General features: G+C 41.5%; 1 protein-coding gene and 1 gene segment (V, D, J or C); one reads left to right on the forward strand and one right to left on the reverse strand.

Annotated features, from left to right (window-relative positions):
• The window catches only part of LOC309870877 (immunoglobulin kappa light chain-like), a 613,762-nt gene that overhangs the window by 188,829 nt on the left and 402,942 nt on the right, over window positions 1–21,991 (forward strand).
• Window positions 1–21,991, reverse strand: part of LOC309870876 (uncharacterized protein) — a 166,039-nt gene that overhangs the window by 50,765 nt on the left and 93,283 nt on the right. The window contains exons 5-6 of the mRNA XM_082743449.1: window positions 17,042–17,152; window positions 16,509–16,835 (exon numbers count right to left, since the gene is read on the reverse strand). Coding sequence (XP_082599575.1) covers window positions 16,509–16,835; window positions 17,042–17,152 — 438 coding nt within the window. The remainder of the gene's footprint in view (window positions 1–16,508; window positions 16,836–17,041; window positions 17,153–21,991) is intronic.

A 21,991-nucleotide genomic window follows, 5' to 3' on the forward strand; every position in this document is an offset into this window, starting at 1 on the left:
CATATGATACGTTAACATTGTGCAAATGTGCACTCAACTCATAACTCTCTATGCACAGAACAGACAATTTCAATAAGGATCATACATTTTCCTGCCCCCTTTAGTCTTCTTTCCTCTTTATCTCTCTCGTGCATCAAACTTCCACAGAGAAAAAGCAAACACATAAATAAATAATCAAGCTATCTCACATTTAAGCAGTGGAAAGATATTTTAACTGAAGAGAAAGCTGTAGGACTTCATGAGAACCCCTCGGGAAGAAATTCCATCCCTCACAGAAGACACTTTGGGGTTGGGGATGCAAAATGCTACACAAAGGAAAGAGTTCATTACAATGGAGGGATTATGAGGTGGCCTGTTGTCAGGCCGCCTGACAAAAGGCCACCTCATAATCTGTCTCACTTTCCATTAGACTGGGGTGATTGGGAGTCCTACCCAAGGATTACAACTGATACAAGAATAACTGATACAGTCAACTTAAGACATTGCTCCCATTTCTCCCCAGGACTCAGCAGAATCTCAGACAGCTCTACAAAAAGTATTTACATATACATTTATTCCAAGGGAAAACAAAGAAAAGAAATGATGATATTCAAATGGAATTCAAATTACACATACAGAAATCAGGACTTTGAAGGATCGAGATCATTGAATCTCAGAAATGACCTGCTTCCCATGGTTGAGAAATGACTTTTAAAGTCAGAAGATCAACACATTCATATGTATACATGAGCTGCCTGGCACCAAAATTATTCTCTGTGAGTTCATCCTCTAGAGGGTGATAATTTGCAGTTCTTTGGAAAAGGGAATCTTTAACAGTCACAGGTCCCAAGAAGCTGCTCAACAGACCTCATATTGGGAAGCTCCCTCTGTTGGATGGCTTCATCTCAGTTCACAGGCAAGGATAAGCTCATTTTTTCTCAGAAAGACCCTCATTTGGGCTCAGTCAGGATACAGGTCTGTTGTCCATTAACTTGGCCAAAGCACTATGAGTTTGAGTGGTTTGGCTTGAGAAAATTTATAGATCAAGTTCTGTTGGGGCCGATTGCACGTTAAAACCTGTTAAATTCCTAAGGCCTGCCTGTGCCTACTTAGCCATAGTGACTCCATGTTGCCTTGGTAGCCATTTTATTGTTTAATAAATGACTCAGCAGTTACTGATACCGGTTCTGGATAACAATTGCTTTAACACATACCTAAAACAAGGCCATTTTGTTGTATCGGTTCTGGGTAACCATTACTAAAACACCCAGGTAGGAGACATCAAATCAGCCAAAGCCACATATGTAAAGGTCTGTGGTGGTGCCCTATAAAAACTAGCCTGTAAGACCAAGGGGTCATCTCTCTCTTCAGAGGCGGCCCTGGCCAGTCACTCTGACTTCTAATGTATGGCATAGAATAAACCATTACATAACTTTCACTTTGTCTCTGCCTTGTTCCCCTGGCCAGTCAGTCTAATTTCTAATGCTTGGCATAGAATAAGGCTTTGCATAACTTTCACTTTGTCTCAGTCTTATTCCTTTGATAATGGACGCAACATTTGGGGGCTCGTCTGGATTCAAATGACGAGAATTGAGCCCGCATCAGAATTTCTGGGAAAAGCCTCTGGAGGTAAGATCTCCAGATTTTATTGTGATATTCGGTCTGTCTGTCTGGTTGTAGAGTTCCAGGGTATGGCCCACCGGGGAGAAGCTGGACGCAGCCATGCTCCCCAGGGCTGGAGTGGATGCGGGGATGCCCCATCCCTCTTCTGGTAGATCGCCAAGGGTTCAAGCCCCCCTAAGCGGTCAGGGGACTGAGAAAATCCCCACCAGGTTCTGGGTAAGGGCCACTGGGTCTGTGTATTTGTCTTGTCTTTTTGTTGTCTGTTGTTGCTCGTTTCTAGGGGACCAAGAAAATCTCCACCATCGAGCATTTCTAGGGGACCGAGAAAATCCCCACTGGCGAATGTTTGTAGGGGACCAAGAAAATCCCCACCAACGGCAGGTCTGGGTAAGGGCTGCTGGGTCTGTGGTTGTCCGTGTCTTGTCTTTTTTTGTCTGTTGTGTTGTTCGTTGTGTTTGAAGAAATGGCAAACAGAGAGTAAGGGGACTCTGACTTTCATCTTTCTGTTCCTCCTGATAGACGTGGGACTTCTTCCTTGAAAATTTCTTATGTTAATGGCTATAACTGGAGCCAACTGTGGTTAGTCTAACTCTAGACAGAGACTTTAAGGAATATTCCCAAGCAGCTGCCAAAACTCCCTTTCTTTCAGGGAAGTTCCTTGCCTTCTCTGACCCTACCTAGACTACCTAGCCCCTCCCCCTTGCTGGCAGGGCCTTCTGGCAGCACTTTGTTCTTCTGTCTCCCCCTTCTATTTCTGCACCAGCTTGGGTGCAGTCTGCATAACTGACCGCTACACCATCCTTGGTGCTTCTTGCACCATGGCTCCTTCTCTCTTCACTGTCAAGGAACAGAAAGAGCACCCTCTGGACCTAATGCCCCACTCCAAATCTTCCCACCCATATCTCAGGTAAACATTCAAAGTGGAGTGGGTCCAGGTGAAACATAAATCAGTATTTAAACTAAGTTAAGTTTGTTGGTTTAATTAAGGTAGACAAGTCTTTGAAGTTATAGCAGTAAATGTGAAACTTCAAGCAAAGTTTACTGAAGGTCAAATAAGCTCATGTTATTTGTTAAAATCTGTTAGCAAAGAAATAACTGAACTGTTAGCAAAGAAATAACTGATAATTAATTGTCTGTCTCAAAGTTTTAATGGGTAATTGTTATAGGTAGCTTTCAAAGTCTTTGGTAACCTGAAACTTTAAAAGTTTGCTTGGATGACAAATGGAATAAAATTTGTTGGGCATCTATTCTTAACCAAATAGGATAAAATACTAAAGCATTAATTATTGAAACCAGGTTTGTGCTTTTGACTTCTTACTGCAAAAAAATATTTAAATCTATTGGTAAACATGTTTTCTGCTTAACTGATTCATGAATTTGCCATCTACAGAATTCTATTGTAAGTGTTCACAATTGGTTAATACTTAGCAATCACTAGAGACTAAAATGTGTCTAAGAATAAAAAATTCTGCTGTCACTAAGACTGATGGAAGTAAGAAAAACAACCTTATATGCAAAAAGTAGGAGATATAAAAAAAAAAGAAATGGAAATACATTTTGTTAAAGATAAAAGGTATTGTTTTCCTAAATGAGATCATTGTTTTGAACAACAACAACAACAAAAAAGGCTTGGGACAAAACTTAGATGCAAAAAAACATTGTAAAAGTTTTGTGAAGGAAAATCTTCAAAAAAATTTTATAGTATAGTATAGTATAGTATAGTTTAGTATAGTCAGGATGGTCTAAGATTAAAATGAGTTTTAAAATGATAAATACATGAAATGAATCCATGTATTCTAGACTAGCAAAAGAAAAATGCCTTCAAGGTTTTTATTAAAAGTTTTAATGTTGTCAAAAAAAAAAACAGAAAAAAGGCAGTTGACTGATAACTGATAGTAATTTTAGAAAACCTGTACACACACACACAAAAGGGGGGCCTAAGAGAATAAGTAGTTTTGTCTTAAAATAAAAATGTCTGGTTGCACCAGAACTTGAAAGAAAAATAATAAAAACTAAACTTGAGAGACTTTAGTAAGTCATAGAAGCCTTGGGGAAAGTGTCCTTTATTTGCCTTTGTTTATAGGTTTAAAAGAGAACAATGAAAAATGGTGGAACAGAGATGTAAAAATATTCATTTATAAACAAATCAAAGCATTCAACTTTTTTCTCTATCTGAACCCTCTAAAGCTCAAAAGGTCTCAGCAAGTATTCTTTCTTCCATGGCAATCAGTCATTTGCATAAGTTCAATAAGAATCTGTTCTCCTTGTAACAGGACACCATTGGAAATGCTGGTTATTTTACCAAGGCTTTGACTGGAACATCATATTTGAGAAAAACTCAGATATGACCAGATAGCTTAAAGGAACTAAGGTTGACTTTATAAAGCCTGGAGCCATAAATCCCTTGAAACTGTTGGCCTGATACCTTGCTTACAGAGTTCCCAGCAGCCTCACCAGGTGAGTAAAGAATGTCACTTCCTGGCAGGTGCAAAAAACTCAAGATACATTGGGGACATCAGAAAGAGGATTCACCCAAATTGACTGGTATTGCAGGCATATCTGATGGCAAGTAATTGGCTTGGCTTCTGGCCTAGAGAGGCTATTACAATTTCAACCTAGAGATTCTTTATAAAAAGTTACAGCAAAGCATATTCTAAAAAATCTATGTGATCAATCACTGTTCTTGCTGAGCTTATGTAAATAATTAGGCCAAATTTGTTAAAACTGGAATTGTTTTTCAAATAAATTAGTCCTGATTTGGCTATCTCTGAAAATGGGGGTTATTCTAGAAAAAAAAATTATGTTTCAGTAACACACCTTCGTGAATATTAAGTTCTAGATTTTGTTGAATAAGGCTTTGCATAACTTTCATTTTGTCTCAGTCTTGATCCTTTGATAATGGACCCAACAGTTCTACAGAACATATAATAGGGACACTCCCCACCCACAAACCCTGACCCAAGAATAATGGACTCACATAAGAAGCAGCAAGGGAACCACCCAAGGGACACCAACCACACCCTGGCGTCCAGTTTTATAGATTCCAAAGAGACGTCCCTGGGCACAGAGACCAAAGTGCAATAAAACCCGCCTGTGGTAAGTCATTCCTCATTCAAGTGATGGTGGTCAAGATTAGAGACTCTAGAGTCATTTTCCCCACCTGGACCTCATGGAGGTCCATCGTGCACCCCTTACAAATGCTTGTAATTTCTGTGTAGTGTGCCACAACCTGCTAACTGCAGGTCCATTTTACTGTCCAGGATACAACCTAGTTTATAAACATGAGGGGCACAAAAACGCCTGGTCAGAATTAGGAATGTTCTTCCTTCAGGGAGTATAGGAAAATGTCAAAGACTTTAGATGAAAAAGAAATCTTTATAAGAATTTGCATTTTCTAGATATTTTAGGCAAGGCATTCTGAGATATGTAACCAAACATAAAAGGAGACTTGTAACATTTTCATGTTGTGTTTTGAAGGAAATATTTATATGTTTGAAATTGAGGCATTCTTAAGAATACTTTGCAGGGGAAAAAAAAAACTTTCACCTGATACACAAAAAATAAACATGACAGATGAATAATTTCTGCCCATATATCCACACATTGAGGTTTCACATACCATAGTGGGTAATGTGATTCTGATTATTTCTTTTAGAGTACTTGACACACAGCACTAGATAATGTAATTCTTACTTTAACATCTGTAATAATCGTTTTTCAAACTCACCCTAAGATTTACAATACTGTTTTGTATTTTCCATTTGCTTTTCTCATGATTTTTTTTTTTTTTCATTTTCACTGGCTTATCTTCCTGAATTCACTCACTAGCAGGATTCATTAGGAAGACTGGCATTTTCAAGAGTAAGATTCAGGGTTGCATAATCTCTTCCACTCCCATCCATGTTTTTATGCTGAGTGAAATAAGTCAAGCAGAGAGAGTCAACTGTCATATGGTTTCACTTATTTGTGGAGCATAACAAATATCATGGAGGACAAGGGGTGTTAGAGAGGAGAAGGGAGTTGGGGTAAATTGGAAGGGGAGGGTGAATCACGAGAAACTATGGACTCTGAAAAACAGTCTGAGGGGTTTGAAGTGGCGGGGGGGGGGGGTGGGAGGTTGGGGTACCAGGTGGTGGGTATTATAGAGGGCACGGATTGCATGGAGCACTGGGTGTGGTGAAAAAATACTGAATACTGTTTTTCTGAAAATAAATAAATTAATTTAATTTTTAAAAAAAAGATTCAGGATTGCACTGGCTAGCACAGAAATCACAAATAAAGGGCAAATAAAATGCTAGCTAGTCAACTATGGGACATGAGCTTTTCTACTTCTACTTCTTCCATGATTTGTCTTCAATGCCCAAGTCTCCATCCTGAGATCAGGCTTTCCTTTTGATACCATTTTTACACAATAGCTCGTTTAGATTTTACAAAAAAAAAATTAACTCTTGAAGGGTTTCCTACTCAGACTGAGCTTTATTGTTAATCAAGCCTGAAACTGTATATTCAGTTATTTTTCACTTCAGTATGACTTCAGATTTAAATTATGGATGATCTAGTAGAAATAAACATCGTATTCTTTAGTTTCTCTTGGATTTTGTTTGCAGAATGGTGACCTGAGTTCTGAGGTAGTTTGAATTTGATACAATTCTCACAAATGATTCAATATGACATAACATCAAGCTGACCTATGAAGAACCATCAGTTTATGTCCCTATTTTAGTGAAAGGTATCACATATGCCTTACAGTGTGTGTGTCCCTAACTATCTGCCTACCTCTCTACCTATCTATCTCTCTCTCTGTGGGGTAGAGAGAGAAACATGAAAGAATACACACAGGTCATAACAAATGGTTATCACACTCCTACTCACTGCCTGAAACATAAAAATCTGTCTTCTCTCCTACTCTTTCTGCTGGACTGAGTTGTCCTCCTGTGAGAGATTCTTTTGATCCTCTCAAGTTCCTCTCACATTCATCTTCTAATAGAGTGTAATTCATGAAGCCCCAGGGTGAGATTAATTCTTTATTAAATCATTACTAAATTGTCCAAGACCATTAACCTGGAAACAGCAGATCCCAGAGACTCCTGTTCTATCTCCAGTTCATCCTGAGATCTGGAGATCGCTGGAAAATCAGCTGGAGTGGGAGTGGGACCTGTTTCCTCCTGATCATTAGTTGACAGGATCCAGGCAGGATGGCCATTCACCTGTCAGAAACAGATTCTGGACACGCATGTCTTTATCGTCAGGGTCCCTGAGGCTTTCTCAGAAGGCAGGGCTATGAGCACTGTGTCCTGCCACAGATCCTGATTATCATGGGGATATCCTGCTTCCCACACAGGCAGTAAGGAACTTGTCTCTGTTTGTTTTCCTCCAAACACAGAAGATGTTTTAAGTTACTGCTCTCCCAGGAGAGAGACTTGTACCCTGACTTTGGCGCTTTCCTCTCTGCCACACCCACCACGGGATTTGCATATTATCTCCTGGGGAGGACCTTGCCTTGGAAAGCTGACATAAAGGTTAGCTCTGAGCTTGTGTTTACTTACTAGGACTCATCAGTTCAGCTTCTCAAAATGAGGTTCCCTTCTCAGCTCCTGGGGCTGCTGATGCTCTGGATCACAGGTAAGAGCAGAGAGGGGGAGGAGATGGGAGACTGCGGTGGGAAAGGTGAGCTGTCTGGGTGCTGTTAATCCCTATCTGTGCTCTGTCCAGGGGTGAGATTGCCCTCCAGCTACAGGTATTTAATTTTGAGATACATGAAAACCATGAAGAAAGATAGGAACAAAGAACAGTGCTTTAGTGATATACTGAAAAAAAAAAATTGTGGCCACTCTGTGTCCTGAAATTCTTGGATTATCCATGGAATTCAGATATATTTAGAGTAGGATTGCAATCACTAAATACGATTTGACCGAATATACATGAAATTTAAAATCATAATAATGGTTCATAATGTTTCTCCACAACCTGTACTTACCTTTCATTATTTTAGGATCCAATGGGGAGGTAGTGCTGACATGGACCCCACTCTTGATGCCCATCACCCCCAGAGAGCCAGCTTCCATCTCCTGCAGGGCCAGTCAGAGCCTCATACACAACAATGGAAACACCTATTTGAGTTAGTACCTGCAGAAGCCAGGCCAGTCCCCACAACTCCTCATCTATGAAATTTCCAAACATTTCACTGGAGTCCCAGAGGTTCAATGGCAGCGAGTCAGGGACAGATTTCACCCTGAGAATCAGCAGGTTGGACGCTGACGATGTGGGAGTTTATACCATCAGCAAGGTACATATGGTCCTCACACAGTGTTTCAGCCCCGAGCACAATCCTCTCTGTTTGGGGGTCCCCACTGGGCACGTGTGTTGCCTGAGCAGGGAGCCAGCACAGCAGAGGCTCTGAGCTGGTGTCAGAGGCAGATGCTGGGGAAGTCAGGGCAGTAACGTGCAGCTGAGTACTCTGGACCAAGTCCTGTCCTCTGGGCACCAACAGCCTCAGCAGGGCACAATCAGCTCCAGAGGGATGTGATCATCCTGAGGGCTGAGCGGTGAACTGTATGAGAGACGCCCTGAACCTCACCCTGACCCTCCTGGCTTGTGTGCATGGGTCAGTGGCAATTACTCAGCCTGAACATCAGTAACCTGAAGCATATTTTATGGCAACAATTACATACATTTTTGACCTAACAAAGTTTGTAATATTTTCGGTAGGATAATATTTGACATCCTTCATAATATTTTAGTGCTTATTTTCCCACTCTCTGAATTTCTTCTTTCCCAGTTATTCTAACTGTTCTTCTACTATGTTCTCTAGGTAACATTCTATACACACTAAACCCACAGGAAATATGGGTGAGTACAATTAGTAAACTTTATTGTTCAAGCTCCCGAACAAACTTGGAAGCCCATAGCAGATATAAGTTCCTAAACCTGTAAAGATAATGTCCATATATACAATGAAATTTTACTCAGCAATAAGAAAGATGAAATCCAGCCATATGGGACAACATGGATGGACCAGTAGGGTATTATGTGAGGTGAAGTAAGTTGAGAGAAAGGCAAACATCGTATGATTTAATTTATATGTAGAATCTAAAACAGAAAGCAAAACAAAGATAAAACAAAAGCAGAAAGCCCTGTAAATAAGGAGACCAAACTGGTGTTTGCCTGAGGGGAAGGGAACAGGCAGGAGGGGTCCAATGTGTGAAGGAGATTGGGAGGAACACGCTTCCAGTTATGAAATGAGCAAGTCACAGGGATGAAGGTACAATGAAGGGAATATAGTCTATGATATTACAACAGTGTTGTGCAGAGAGACGGTAGCTACACTTGCAATGAGCATAGCATAGCATACCGATATGTCGAAAAAGAATTATGATGGTGCACCTGGGAGGCTTTGTGGATTAAAGCCTCTGCCTTCAGCTCAGGTCATGATCCCTGGGTCCTGGGATGGAGTCCTGCTTCAGGCTCTCTGCTCAGCGGGGAGCCTGCTTCCTCCTCTCTCTCTCTCTGCCTGCCTCACTGCCTACTTGTGATCTCTGTCAAATAAATAAACAAAATCTTTTTTTATTTATTTTTTATTTACTTTCAGCATAACAGTATTCATTATTTTTGCACCACACCCAGTGCTTCATGCAATCTGTGCCCTCTATAATACCCACCACCTGGTACCCCGACCTCCCACCCCCAGTCCTTATATAATATTTTCAGTAGGATAATATTTGACATCCTTCATAATTTTTTAGTGCTTATTTTCCCACTCTCTGAATTTCTTATTTCCCAGTTATACTAACTGTCCTTCTACTATGTTCTCTAGGTAACATTCTGTACAAATTATTACCCTCAGATTGTTTTTCAGAGTCCATAGTCTCTCATGGTTCATCTCCCCTTCTAATTTACCCCAACTCCCTTCACCTCTCCAACTCCCCATGTCCTCCATGCTATTTGTTATGCTCCACAAATAAGTGAAACCATATGATAATTGACTCTCTCTGCTTGACTTATTTCACTCAGCATCATCTCTTCCAGTCCCATCCATGTTGCTACAAAAGTTGGGTATTCGTCCTTTCTGATGGAGGCATAATACTCCATAGTGTATATGGACCACATCTTCCTTATCCATTCGTCCATTGAAGGGCATTTTGGTTCTTTCCACAGTTTGGTGACCGTGACCATTGCTGCTATAAACTTTGGGGCACAGATGGCTCTTCTTTTCACGACATCTGTATCTTTGGGGTAAATACCCAAGAGTGCAATTGCAGGGTCATAGGGAAGTTCTATTTTTAATTTCTTGAGGAATCTCCACACTGTTCTCCAAAGAACCTGCACCAACTTGCATTACCACCAACAGTGGAAGAGGGTTCCCCTTTCTCCACATCCCCTCCAACACATGTTGTTTCCTGTCTTGCTAATTCTGGCCATTCTAACTGGTGTAAGTTGGTATCTCAATGTGGTTTTAATTGGAATCTCCCTGAGGGCTAGTGATGATGAACATTTTTCCATGTGTCTGGTGGCCATTTGTAGGTCTTCATTGGAGAAGTGTCTGTTCATGTCTTCTGCCCATTTTTTTATATGATTGTCGGTTTTGTGTTTGTTGAGTTTAAGGAGTTCTTTATAGACCCTGGATATCAACCTTTTGTCTGTACTGTCATTTGCAAATATCTTCTCCCATTCCGTGGGTTGCCTCTTTGTTTTCTTGACTGTTTCCTTTGCTGTGCAGAAGCTTTTGATTTTGATGAAGTCCCAAAAGTTCATCTTTGCTTTTGTTTCCTTTGCCTTTGGACACCTATCTTGAAAGAATTTGCTGTGGCTGATATCGAAGAGATTACCTCCTATGTTCTCCTCAAGGACTCTGATGGATTCCTGTCTCACGTTGAGGTCTTTTATCCATTTTGAGTTTATCCTTGTGTACGGTGTAAGAAAATGGTCGAGTTTCATTCTTCTACATATAGGTGTCCAGTTTTCCCAGCACCATTTATTGAAGAGACTGTCTTTTTTCCACTGTATATTTTTTCCTGTTTTGTAGAAGATTATTTGACCATAGAGTTGAGGGTCCATATCTGGGCTCTCTACTCTGTTCCACTGGTCTATGTGTCTGGTTTTATGCCAGTACCATGCTGTCTTGGTGATCACAGCTTTGTAGTAAAGCTTGAAATCAGGTAGTATGATGCCCCCAGTTTTATTTTTGTTTTTCAACATTTCCTTAGCGATTCGGGGTCTCTTCTGATTCCATACAAATTTGGGAGTTATTTGCTCCAGCTCTTTGAAGAATACTGGTGGAATTTTGATTGGAATGGCATTAAAAGTATAGATTGCTCTAGGCAGTATAGACATTTTAACAATGTTTATTCTTCCGATCCAAGTGCATGGAATGGTCTTCCATCTTTTTGTGTCTTCTTCAATTTCTTTCATGAGTGTTCTGTAGTTCCTTGAATACAGACCCTTTACCTCTTTGGTTAGGTTTATTTCCAGGTATCTTATGGTTCTGGTGCTAGAGTAAATGGAATTGATTCTCTAATTTCCCTTTCTGTATTTTTATTGTTAGTGTATAAGAAAGTCACTGATTTCTGTACATTGACTTTGTATCCTGCCACGTTACTGAATTGATGTATGAGTTCTAGTAGTTTGGGGGTGGAGTCTTTTGGGTTTTCCATATAAAGAATCATGTCATCTATGATGAGAGAGATTTTGACTTCTTCATTGCCAATTTGGATACCTTTTATTTCTCTTTGTTGTCTGATTGCTGTTGCTAGGACTTCTAATACTATGTTGAACAAGAGTGGTGAGAGTGGGCATCCTTTTCGTGTTCCTGATCTCAATGGGAAGGCTGCAAGCTTTTTCCCATTGAGGATGATATTTGCTGTGGGTCATTCATAGATAGATTTGATGAGGTTCAGGAATGTTCCCTCTATCCCTATACTTTGAAGCGTTTTAATCAGGAACGGATGCTGAATTTTGTCAAATGCTTTTTCTGCATCGATTAAGAGAACCATGTGGTTCTTCTCTCTTCTCTTATTAATTTGTTCTATCACACTGATTGATTTGCGAATGTTGAACCATCCTTGTAGCCCAGGGATGAATCCCACCTGGTCATGGTGAATAATCTTTTCAATGTTCTGTTCGATCCTGTTAGCTAGGATCTCGTTGAGAATCTTAGCATCCATATTCTTTAGTGATATTGATCTGAAATTCTCCTTTTTGATAGGGACTTTGACTGGTTTGGGGATCAGGGTAATGTTGGCTTCATAGAAAGAGTCTGGAAGTTTTCCTTCTGCTTCAATTTTTTGAAACATCATCAGGAGAATAGGTGTTATTTCTTCTTTAAAAGTTTGGTAGAATTCCCCAAGGAATCCATCAGATCCTGGGCTCTTGTTTTTTGGGAGATTTTTGATCACTGCTTCAATCTCGTTACTAGATATAGGTCTATTCAGTATGTAAATCTTACACATGGGGTTCTTTTTGATGAGGTTCTTCCTTTATTAGGATATATTTTTTTTCTCTTGCCATATACTTTTATCAGTCTTTGTGTTTGTCTGTTTTTGTTTGTATACTTCATAAATAAGCAAAATCTTTTAAAAAGAAGAATTATGAGAAACCTTCAGGGAATTTAAGATCTCGGTTTTCAAAACTGCTATGGCAATGTAAACTAAGTAGCCACAGTCCTAGAAGTAAATGTTAAATTTGAATATTGTCACATTTGACGAAAAGCATTATTTTATATGACGCTTCATACAAAACAATTTAATAAGACAATTTTAAGATTAGTTGTAATTAAAGGAACAGAGATAGAATGCATGAAACAGGTATTTTGAAGTGTATGATACTTATGGAGATACTGTAAGTTTCATTTTTTATATCTACATATTGCAAGAAATGTCAGGAGAAACATTAAGATATTGTACATATTTGTATCTAACATTAAGTCAGATTTACACAAACCTAATTGGTGTGAAGAGTTAAGTCATTTTTTTAGAAGTGGTTCATCATGTCTAGACATATCAAAATTTATAGTTCAAAATAATTAATCAGAAGGCATCATAATGTTGCAGGCAATAAAATATTCCAAACTCAGGGTTTTATCTTCTTTTCCATCTTCTTTTCAAAATTAAAAATTATTGAATATTATTTGAGTTCTTGTATCTGCCAAAAGACACTGTTATATTCAAATACATATGGAAATTGAGTTTGCTAAAAGTACAAATTTTGGTGCCATAATAAATGAAATTGCAAAAAAGCAATCCAGAAAAATCGTATACTTAGTCAATATATCAAATTAATAAAGTCTTACCATCTATTATACACATGTATTGTATTACTTAAAATTATAATACACAAATATTATTCTTGCAAGTTCATCTGTTTGGAAGTTTATAGTGGGCTTACTGCAATATTTGCAAGTTTATTGCCAGTATGACTTTGCCAGTTCTAACACACAAGTATTATTTCTGAAAATACTTATTTGTCTCTATTTGCTCTAGCCCTGTGGGTCTGAGAACTTCAGCCCTGCTGGACAACAGAGCCAGGTGGTCAAGGGCTGCCAGGATACCAGACAAGTGCACAAGCTCTTTCCAGGGAGACACCAGAGACCTGGAGCTGGGCAGAGAGAGAATGCAGAGTACAAACACAGGCTTCCTCGATTTCCAGGGAGGAATGCAGTCAGTCCATAGATGTGTTCTGAATTGGAAGCCTAACTGTTAGGCAGGAGCCTTTAAGATCTAAAAATAGGCTTCTTTGAGGCTAAGAATGGGAGTTGGGCGGTTCCATCTGCTCCTTATTTCTTTCTTTACTATTCTCTTGGGGGCTCTTTGTGCACTACACCTCTGGCTTCCAGATTGAGGTGTTTGGGGGCCGGTTCCTCAGGTGGAAGTTTTGCAAGTTGGGGCACTAGAAGTTGGGTCCAAACCCTTTGCTCTTCAGAGGGAAACTGGGAGTTACAAGTTCCCTTCCAATGGTATACTGTTCTGTTGGAGGTGGACTTTATGGCAAAAATGTGTCCCAGCATTGTGCACGTGATCAATGTGGCTATGACCTCTTTAACCCAATGTGTAGGAGTCCCTTGACTAGTTTCTGGATGTCTCACAGTGGAAGTTGTTCCATGTGTAGCTGTAGGTTCCATGTGTCCATAGGAGGAGGTGAATTCAGAAGCCTCCTGGAACATGGACGCTGAACAAGAACTTCTTTTTCTTTGGATTCCTATGGAAGATGTTTGGATCACAGATTTTAAGCATTTCCTAATTTTTTGTTTTAGCCTCATTGACACACAGGGCTCTACTATTTCATCTACACAACATAGTGATTCAACAAGTTTATACATTATTCTATGGCCACATCTTTCACCATACAGTACTATTACAATATCACTGACTCGATTCCTTGCGCTTTAAAAATATTAAATAGATAGATAGATAGATAGATAGATAGATAGATATTTCTTCTTTATAAACTTTTATTTTTCTGGATATCTGGTTGTCCGACCTTGACTAGCACAATAATGGTGCAACGTAGGCTTTAACTGTTTTCTCATGGTTCCTTCTTTTGTATTTCTACCACCACTTTTTTCTACCAAAAAGCTTTTTAATCCCAATGAAGTCCCAATAGTTCATTTTTTGCCGTTGTTTCCCTGGTATTTGGAGACATATCTAGCAAGAAGTTGCTGTGGCCGAGGTCACAGAAGTTGCTTCGGCCGAGGTCACAGAAGTTGCTTCCTGTGTTCTCCTCTATGATTTTCATGGGTTCCTGCCTCACATTGAAGTCATTCACCCATTTTTGAGTCCATTTTTGTGTACGGTCTAAGAAACTGGTCCTGTTTCATTCTTCTGCATAATTTCTGTCTAATTTTCCCAACACCATTTGTTGAAGAGATTTTCTCTTTTTCCATTGGGTATTCTTTCTGGCTTTGTTGAAGATTACTTGATCATAAAGTTGAGGGGCATTTCTGGTTTCTCTATTCTGTTAATGGGTATTATGTCTGTTTTTGTGCCAGTACCATACTGTCTTGATGATGACAGCCTTGTAATACAGCTTGAAGTCTGCAATTGTGATGCCACCAGCTTTGGTTTTCTTTTTCAACATTGCTTTGGCTATTGGGGGTCTTCTCTGGTTCCATATAAATTTTAGGATTATTTGTTCAAGAGGAAGATACAAATCAGCAGGGTGTGAGTGAGGAGGTCCTGGCTTATAAGTCTCTGCAGTCCTTCCATTTGTATAAGGAAGTGGAGCAGAGGAGAGGGAAGGTTCTCATTGCTTTTGTGAGATGTGTGTACATCTGGTCCAGGGCATTATTTATGGGTCTCTGCCCAGACAGGCTTAATTCAATCTCATTAGCAAAGAAAGCCTTATGGGGTAGTGCAGAAAGTAACTTTGTTACAAGAATCACCTAAGTGGGGGGGGGTGGGCACAAGGGTGGTTCAGTCAGTTAAGTGCCCACTTTCAACTCAGGTCATGATCCCAGGGTCCTAGGATCGAGCCCCATGTCTGGCTCTCTGCTCAGCAGGGAGCCTGCTTCTCCCTCTGCCTGCTGCTCTGCTCACTTATGCTCTCTCTCTGACAAAAAAAAAAAAATCTTAAACAAGAAAGCAAAAACAAAAAAGAGTAATGCTCTGGAGGAATAGCATCACACCTGCACCTTCCCTTTCATGCCCCAGGCTGCCCCCAAAACTGAGACCACTGAGAACAGACTCATTCTCCAGAACCTGTTCCTCTTCTTCCCTCTGAAAGCCAAGCATCTTTGACAGTCGGCCAAGCCCAGACACCACAGAGGGCCACAGTGAGGTCTCCCAGACTCAGAAGCAGAGTCCATGACATTCAGGGTATCCAAGGGAGCACAGCTGGGCCCACAGATGGAGTTATTGCTACTGTTTCTAACATTGTGGGTGGGTGGCTGCCCCCTGCTGGCAACAGTGATGGACTGCACCTTTGGCCTACAGGCCTCTGATGGTGAGACCTTAAGAGTTCCCACACACAGGTCCCCACTGGACAGGGTGTCCGCCTGAGAGTCTCACCATCTCCCTCAGCCACTACCACCCCACATTAAATAGATAGATAAAATAGTTTTTAAAAAATGAGAGAATTACCTTTGTGAGAATGAGTACACCTGGGAGAAATAGAGAAGGGAGATAGGAAAGGAGCTGGTGCAGAAATGAACGTTCAGGACACTGCCCAGGAAGGCTGGGAAACAGGGCCCATGGAAGGAAAAGGCGAAAGGGACACTACCTTCCACGTGGGAGATTCTGCATAGGAGAGCTCAAAGGTTTCATACTGGGAAGGATCAGAGTGGGAGGGTGATGGAGAGTGAAGAAAAGAGAATGAGGAAATAAAAGAGAAATGTCCCAGAGTCCAAGAGGAGCGGGAAGGGAGAACTGACCTGCAGGGTGTAACATTCACGGCCCTTTGTCAGAGGCTAAAGACAGACCTTCCTGGCTCACTCTTTCCTGTGGGACCCTGGAAAACATGCAGCTTCCTGGGGTACAAAACCTCCCGGCACCATCCCTAAGACATCTTCACAGCATTTGTCTTCACTAACCTCCCACAAAAAGGGATGCAGGAGGGATGCCTGGGTGGCTCAGTCGGCTAAGTGGCTGCCTTCAGCTCAGGTCATGATCCCAGCATCCTGGGACGGAGTCCCACATTGGGTTCCCTGCTCAGAAGGGAGCCTGCTTCTCCCTCTGCCTCCTTCTTCCCCTGCATGTGCACCCTCTCTGTCTGACAAATTAATAAATAAAATCTTTTTAAAGGGGTGAGGGATGCAGGAAAAGCCCGATCTCTTCATTTTATGCTGAGCCATACAAGCCCTGCAAGGAGTAAGTCAGAAGTGACTTCTCAAGCAGATAGTGGAACGCACATGTTCAGGGCTGAGCGAAGAGGAAGTAGGTGGTTCAGCAAAGCCTCCCTGACCTGCGGCCCCAGAGAGCAGGTTTGTGTTCGAGGCTGAAGCACTGTGGGCGGATAGTTATCATACTGCATGCAGTAATAGTTTCCCACATCTTCGGCCTGGAGGTTGCTGATGGTGAGGGTGTAGTCTGTCCCAGACCCGCTGCCGCTGAACCGGTCTGGGATGCCCGTGTCCCTGCTGGATGCATAATAGATGAGGCGCCTGGGAGCCTGCCCAGGTTTCTGCTGGTACCAGTTTACATAGTTGTTAACACTCTGACTGGCTTTGCAGTTCATGGTGACCCGTTGACCTGGAGACACAGCCAGGGAGCCTGGAGACTGAGTCATCGTGATTTCCCCATGGGAACCTGCAATCAGAAAAATGGTGATACAGACACAATTTATCCCCCTCATGCTGAAATATGTCATTGCAAATGTGCTTCCTAATGGTACCACATGGCAGTACCTCAGTGCGTCTATTTTGGAAATAACCACTGTTTCTCATTATGTATCTTTAAAAGTTGTTTAAAATGACACTACTCCAGAAGGATTATGGCACTTTTCAGCTTCTCACCTGAGACCCACAGCAACAAGCAGAGGAGGACCGGCCTCTGTGACACCATCTTACTGCCCCTGCCTGCCCAATGCAGCTCAGCTCCTGTAACAAAGGCCTCTTTTATATAGCCTGAGCCACTGGTCTGGGCCTGCAGGGGCTTATGCAAAGCAGTCAGGGGGAAGAGAAGCAAATCTCATAATCAGTGGGTTGTGAAAGTGCCCAGTGGAAATGTAAGGAGCCAAAAATAACTCCAAAACAGAACTGTATAACAGGAACACACAAAAGTCAGCTTCGAAGCTCTGAGAACAAATTACCAGTTCTAAAATGAAAAACTGCTACAAGATCGAATGAAGAGCTTCCATTTTCAATTTAAAAATATCTTTAAATCGGTTCAGTTTCCAGAAATGGTGAGCTTTGCTCTTCATTTCAGTAACTGAGGTAAATAAAAAAACATGCTGGGAAACAAATAATGGGAGGCAGGAGGGGCAAAAGAATTGGAAGGCACAAAAAGAGAAAAAAAGTGGAGAACTTGGGCCCTACTTTTTATAAAACCTCTGACTGGAAAATATTGAGTTCTGGGCCATTTTTCTCCTGTAGATGGGTAAGGATGTGGCAAACACTTGAGCTTGGGTCCTGGAGCTGTGCACTGTCCAGGGAGATGAGAGATGGAAGACAGGCCCAGAATTTCCTCCCTCAGGGAGACATGTGGGACCCTCATTGGACCTAAGGGAAGACTGAATCCTGATTTTCAGTTATTCTATCTTTTCAGTTCAATATTTCTGTTTTGTGTTGAATTAACCAATGAATGAAATCTAGGTGCCTTCAAGAAAATTCAGTTCCCTCCCGTGGTTTGAGAAGTCAGCGCAGGGTTGCTTGGGCACCATATAAACTTCCTGCACCTGTTCCTCCTCCTGTTGTTCCATCTTAAGCAGAGGGAAGGAGGAAGGTGTGGGATTCCCTTAAGACGCCAGACACGCAGTCTCGGTGAGGAGGGCAGAGGTTGTGGAAGCTTCAGACGCACTGCAAGTCCAACCACAACTCTTCTGCCATCTTTCCTCTGAGTGGGGCACATGCCTGAGGCTTCCTCTGTTCTGTGGGTCCCTGTGGCTGGTGCACCACTTCGTGACATGAGCCTTTTCCTAAACCCAGGTAGAGCCTGTATCAAGTAAACCCTACCTGGGGATACACACCTCACCCTCACAAAGAGTCGGTTTGCCCATCACTCGGCCCCTCAATTTGCCTCTGATGGTGGTTAGTTTTATGTGTCAACTTAAGTAAGCTAGGGTGCCAAGTGGAGTGGTCAGTGCCCGTTTAGATGTTCCTGCCAAGGTATCTTTTAGTGTGATGAACATCTGCATCAGTAGCCCTTGTCAAAACACAGAGTCTCCTCCTGTGCTGCACAAAAGATTCACCACAGCCCTGTTTCAACTTCAAAAATGAAAGAAAACTTTATTATCAATATAGAAAAACCAATAGAAACAGAAGAGGAAAGGAATCTACACATACAGGAAGGGAATAGTAGGAGTATACTATTAGTATAAGCATACTAATGAGTATACGAATGAGTATAAGACGACTTTACCTCGTAGCGGGTACTTACAACACCCCACCTCAGCAGCTGGGGAAGCCCGGTGGAGACAGACATGCCCGATTCCTGACTGAGAGGCCTGGGCCGGGCGTCCTCCTCTCACGGAACACTTCCAGTGGACCGTCCCCACAAGGGCCATATTTGTAGGGCAAATAATAGGGTTTGAAATTAAACATTTATTCACCTAGGTACAGTTTGGAGCAAGCTGCATGTCCACATTATCATGTTTCCGTAATTTCAAGGAGCCCGAGTTATGTGCACCTGCCTCCGCTCCCAGATCCCATTCTGGGGGTTAGCCCAGCCTGGACAAGAAGGGGATGGGAGGTGAGGCTGTTGCTCTTGGCGTCCAGAACAGAAGGGCCATATCCCTGATGAACATAGATGCAAAAATCCTCTACAAAATATTAGCAAACCAAATTCAACAATACATCAAAAGGATCATACAGCGTGATCAAGAAGGATTTATTCCAGAGATGCAAGGATCGTTCAGTATCCATAAATCAATCAGCATGATAGATCACATTAACAAGATTAAGGGTAAAAATCATAAGATTGTCTCAGCAGATGCAAAATTCAGTACCTATTAACACAAAAAAAGAAAAAAAAAGAAAGAAGAAATACCAAGGTTATAGAGGATATGGAGAAGGAGGATGTGGAGTGGATAAGGAGAAACGCCCTCACGTGTTGTTGCTGGGGATGTAAATTGGTGCAGTCACCATGGAAAACAGTATGGAGTTTCCTCAAAAACTTAATAGAACCACCCTATATGATTCAGCTATTCCACTACTGGGTATTTTAAAATATATATGCACCACTGAGCCCATTGCAGCATTATTAAAACAGCCACGATATGGAAACAACCTAAGTGTCCAATGATGGATAAATGGATAAAGAAGATGTGCTATACATGTGTATGCACACAATGAAATACTACTCAGCCGTGAAAGGGAAGGAAACCTTGCCATTTGAGACAACATGAATGAAACGTGAAAGTTATATGCTAAGTGAAATGACGAAGACAGAGAAAGCCATTATGTATAGTATCACTTCCATGTGGAATCTAAAACAGCCAAATACATAGAAACAGAGACCAGATTGGTGGTTGCCAGGGGCTGGGTGGTGAGAGAGGTAGGGGAGATTTGATCACAGGGTACAAACTTCTACATATGAAATAATTTCTGCTGATCTCATGTATAGCATGGTGACTGTAGTTAACAGTATTATATTGTACTGGAAGGTTACTAAGAGACTAGACCATCAATGTTCTCACCACAAAAAAGTAAATAAGTAAAACAAAAAGGATAATTATGTGAAGTGACGGTTGCTCTAACTCTCCTTACGTTGGTAACCATTTCACAATATAAACGTATATCAAATTATCACATTATGTAAAACTTAAACTTACACAATATTATATGTCAATTCTATCTAGAAAAAACAAAAACAAAAACAAAAAACGTTGACATCATTTCCTTCCTTCCCATGGTTTCTGAGTAGAAATCCTCTGTCATTCGAGGTGTATTACTCTCTCAGGAGGTGTGATTTTTCTCTTTCATCCTGTGCTATTCTTCCTTTTTCTTTAGTGCTCAGAAATGATAATTTGATGTGTCTTGACATATATTTCTTCAGGTGTATGCTGTTGGGCGTCTGCTAAATGTGAAAATTTTCAGCAATTACTTGTTCAAAATAGTTTGAATTGGGGGTTTTGTTTTGTTTTGTTTTGTTTTTAGCTTAGTTTCTCTTTTTGCTTTAGACTGGGTCATTTCTTGTGACTGATTTTTCCTCCTTTATCCTTCCACTCTCCTCTTCCAGACCCTTCCTAGCCAGCCACCCCGTAGGGCATCCATATTATTACTTCAGGCCACTTCCCCAGCCACATTAAGTCAATGACCATTTCTGCTCTTTGAGCATCTACCTAAAAAACATCGTATTTCATTGCGGGATGGTATGGGAGCTGTCCAGTTTAACTTACATCAACATATGATGCCAACCTGGGCAGAACCTGGAGTCCTTTCTCTGCTGTTAGCTGGTTGGCAGGCCCTGTGTCTTTAATCAGATGTCTTAGGAAAGAAAAACAAGAAAGCTATTACAATGCAGTAAAAAGGTTTGTTATATGCATATTCCCCTGGAAACAGAACACACAGCACGCCAAGCGACCACGCAGGTAGTACTGAGGTGAGAAGAGCAGACAGAGGGCAGTACTGCTGGCCTATATGTTTACTGCATATTTCATGAGAAGTAATGGAGAAGCAAAGTCAACAAGCTACTTAGATAAGATTGGAGAGGTTGAAAATTTCAGCAGGCTGCAGACTATAGCTGTGCCCCTTGTCCTCTGGTATCCAGGGGGATGAGTGGTAGAGGGAAATGTCACAGATTGCTAGTCTCATTGAAAGGAAGAGAGTAAGGATTAGGGCTCAGGATTGTCTGGCTTGCATACCAAGCGTATGCCCTTGGGCAAGTCTTTTACTGCCTCTGCCTCTGGGAATTAGCGAATTTTGGAAGAGGCAGTCCCTTCCTGGCTGGAGCAATAAGAATGCAAAAATAAGAAATAAGAAAATGCATTAGACATAAAGTCTCATGAGGCTGAAAATAGGAGCTTGTGCAAGGGTGTTTGGGCAAAAGTGGTGAGTATTGTGGTGATCTGAAACTTTTGTCCCATACATTAAGTGTGCCTGCTGAATCTGCTTGGGTCCAATACTAAAGAAAATACTTTCTCCTTTCTGAGGTTGACTGCTGCTGGTCTCCACCAATTCTTACAATCTGGTGTGACACTTCTGGTTTAGGACAAACAGCTCTGTCACACAGTTAATTGATGAGCTCTGGACAGGTCTACTGGGACCTAAGCTATGCTGGGAACTACTTGGTGAACAGTGATAGGTTGCCTTTGAGAAGGGGCAAGTCTTGCCTAAGAGCCCGGAAGGCTATGCTATGAGTCTTCATCTGGTCTTGCCAGAGTGTCTACAACATCCTTCCTGGAAACAGATGAACATAAAACCAACAGTAGGAGGGGTCATAGGGCCCACGTGATAGGGCCACTTCCATCATGATCTAAACCCGAAACAGAGTCCCTCCTGGCTCTGCACCCACTCTATACTAGTGACTTCAAAACTAGCTGGAAAACGGAATGGTGTGGCTTATCCACATTTGAATTGTGTTGTCTCAACACTCAACAAGGTGCTGTGTTTCACCCTCAGTGGTCAGAGGTACAAGATACAAGTACATGTCCTTTACCAACAAGGTGCTGTGTTTTAAGCTCAGTAGTCAGAGGTACAAGTTACAAGTACTTGTCCTTTACCTCGGAGAGGATGTGCCCACATTCTTCAGATATCTGGACCCCCGACATAGCCACCAGGGAAGGGGGCCAGATGAATTTTTGTAGG

This window comes from Mustela nivalis (genome assembly GCF_964662115.1).
Source record: "Mustela nivalis genome assembly, chromosome: 8".
In the NCBI taxonomy this organism is placed as follows: Eukaryota; Metazoa; Chordata; class Mammalia; order Carnivora; family Mustelidae; genus Mustela; species Mustela nivalis.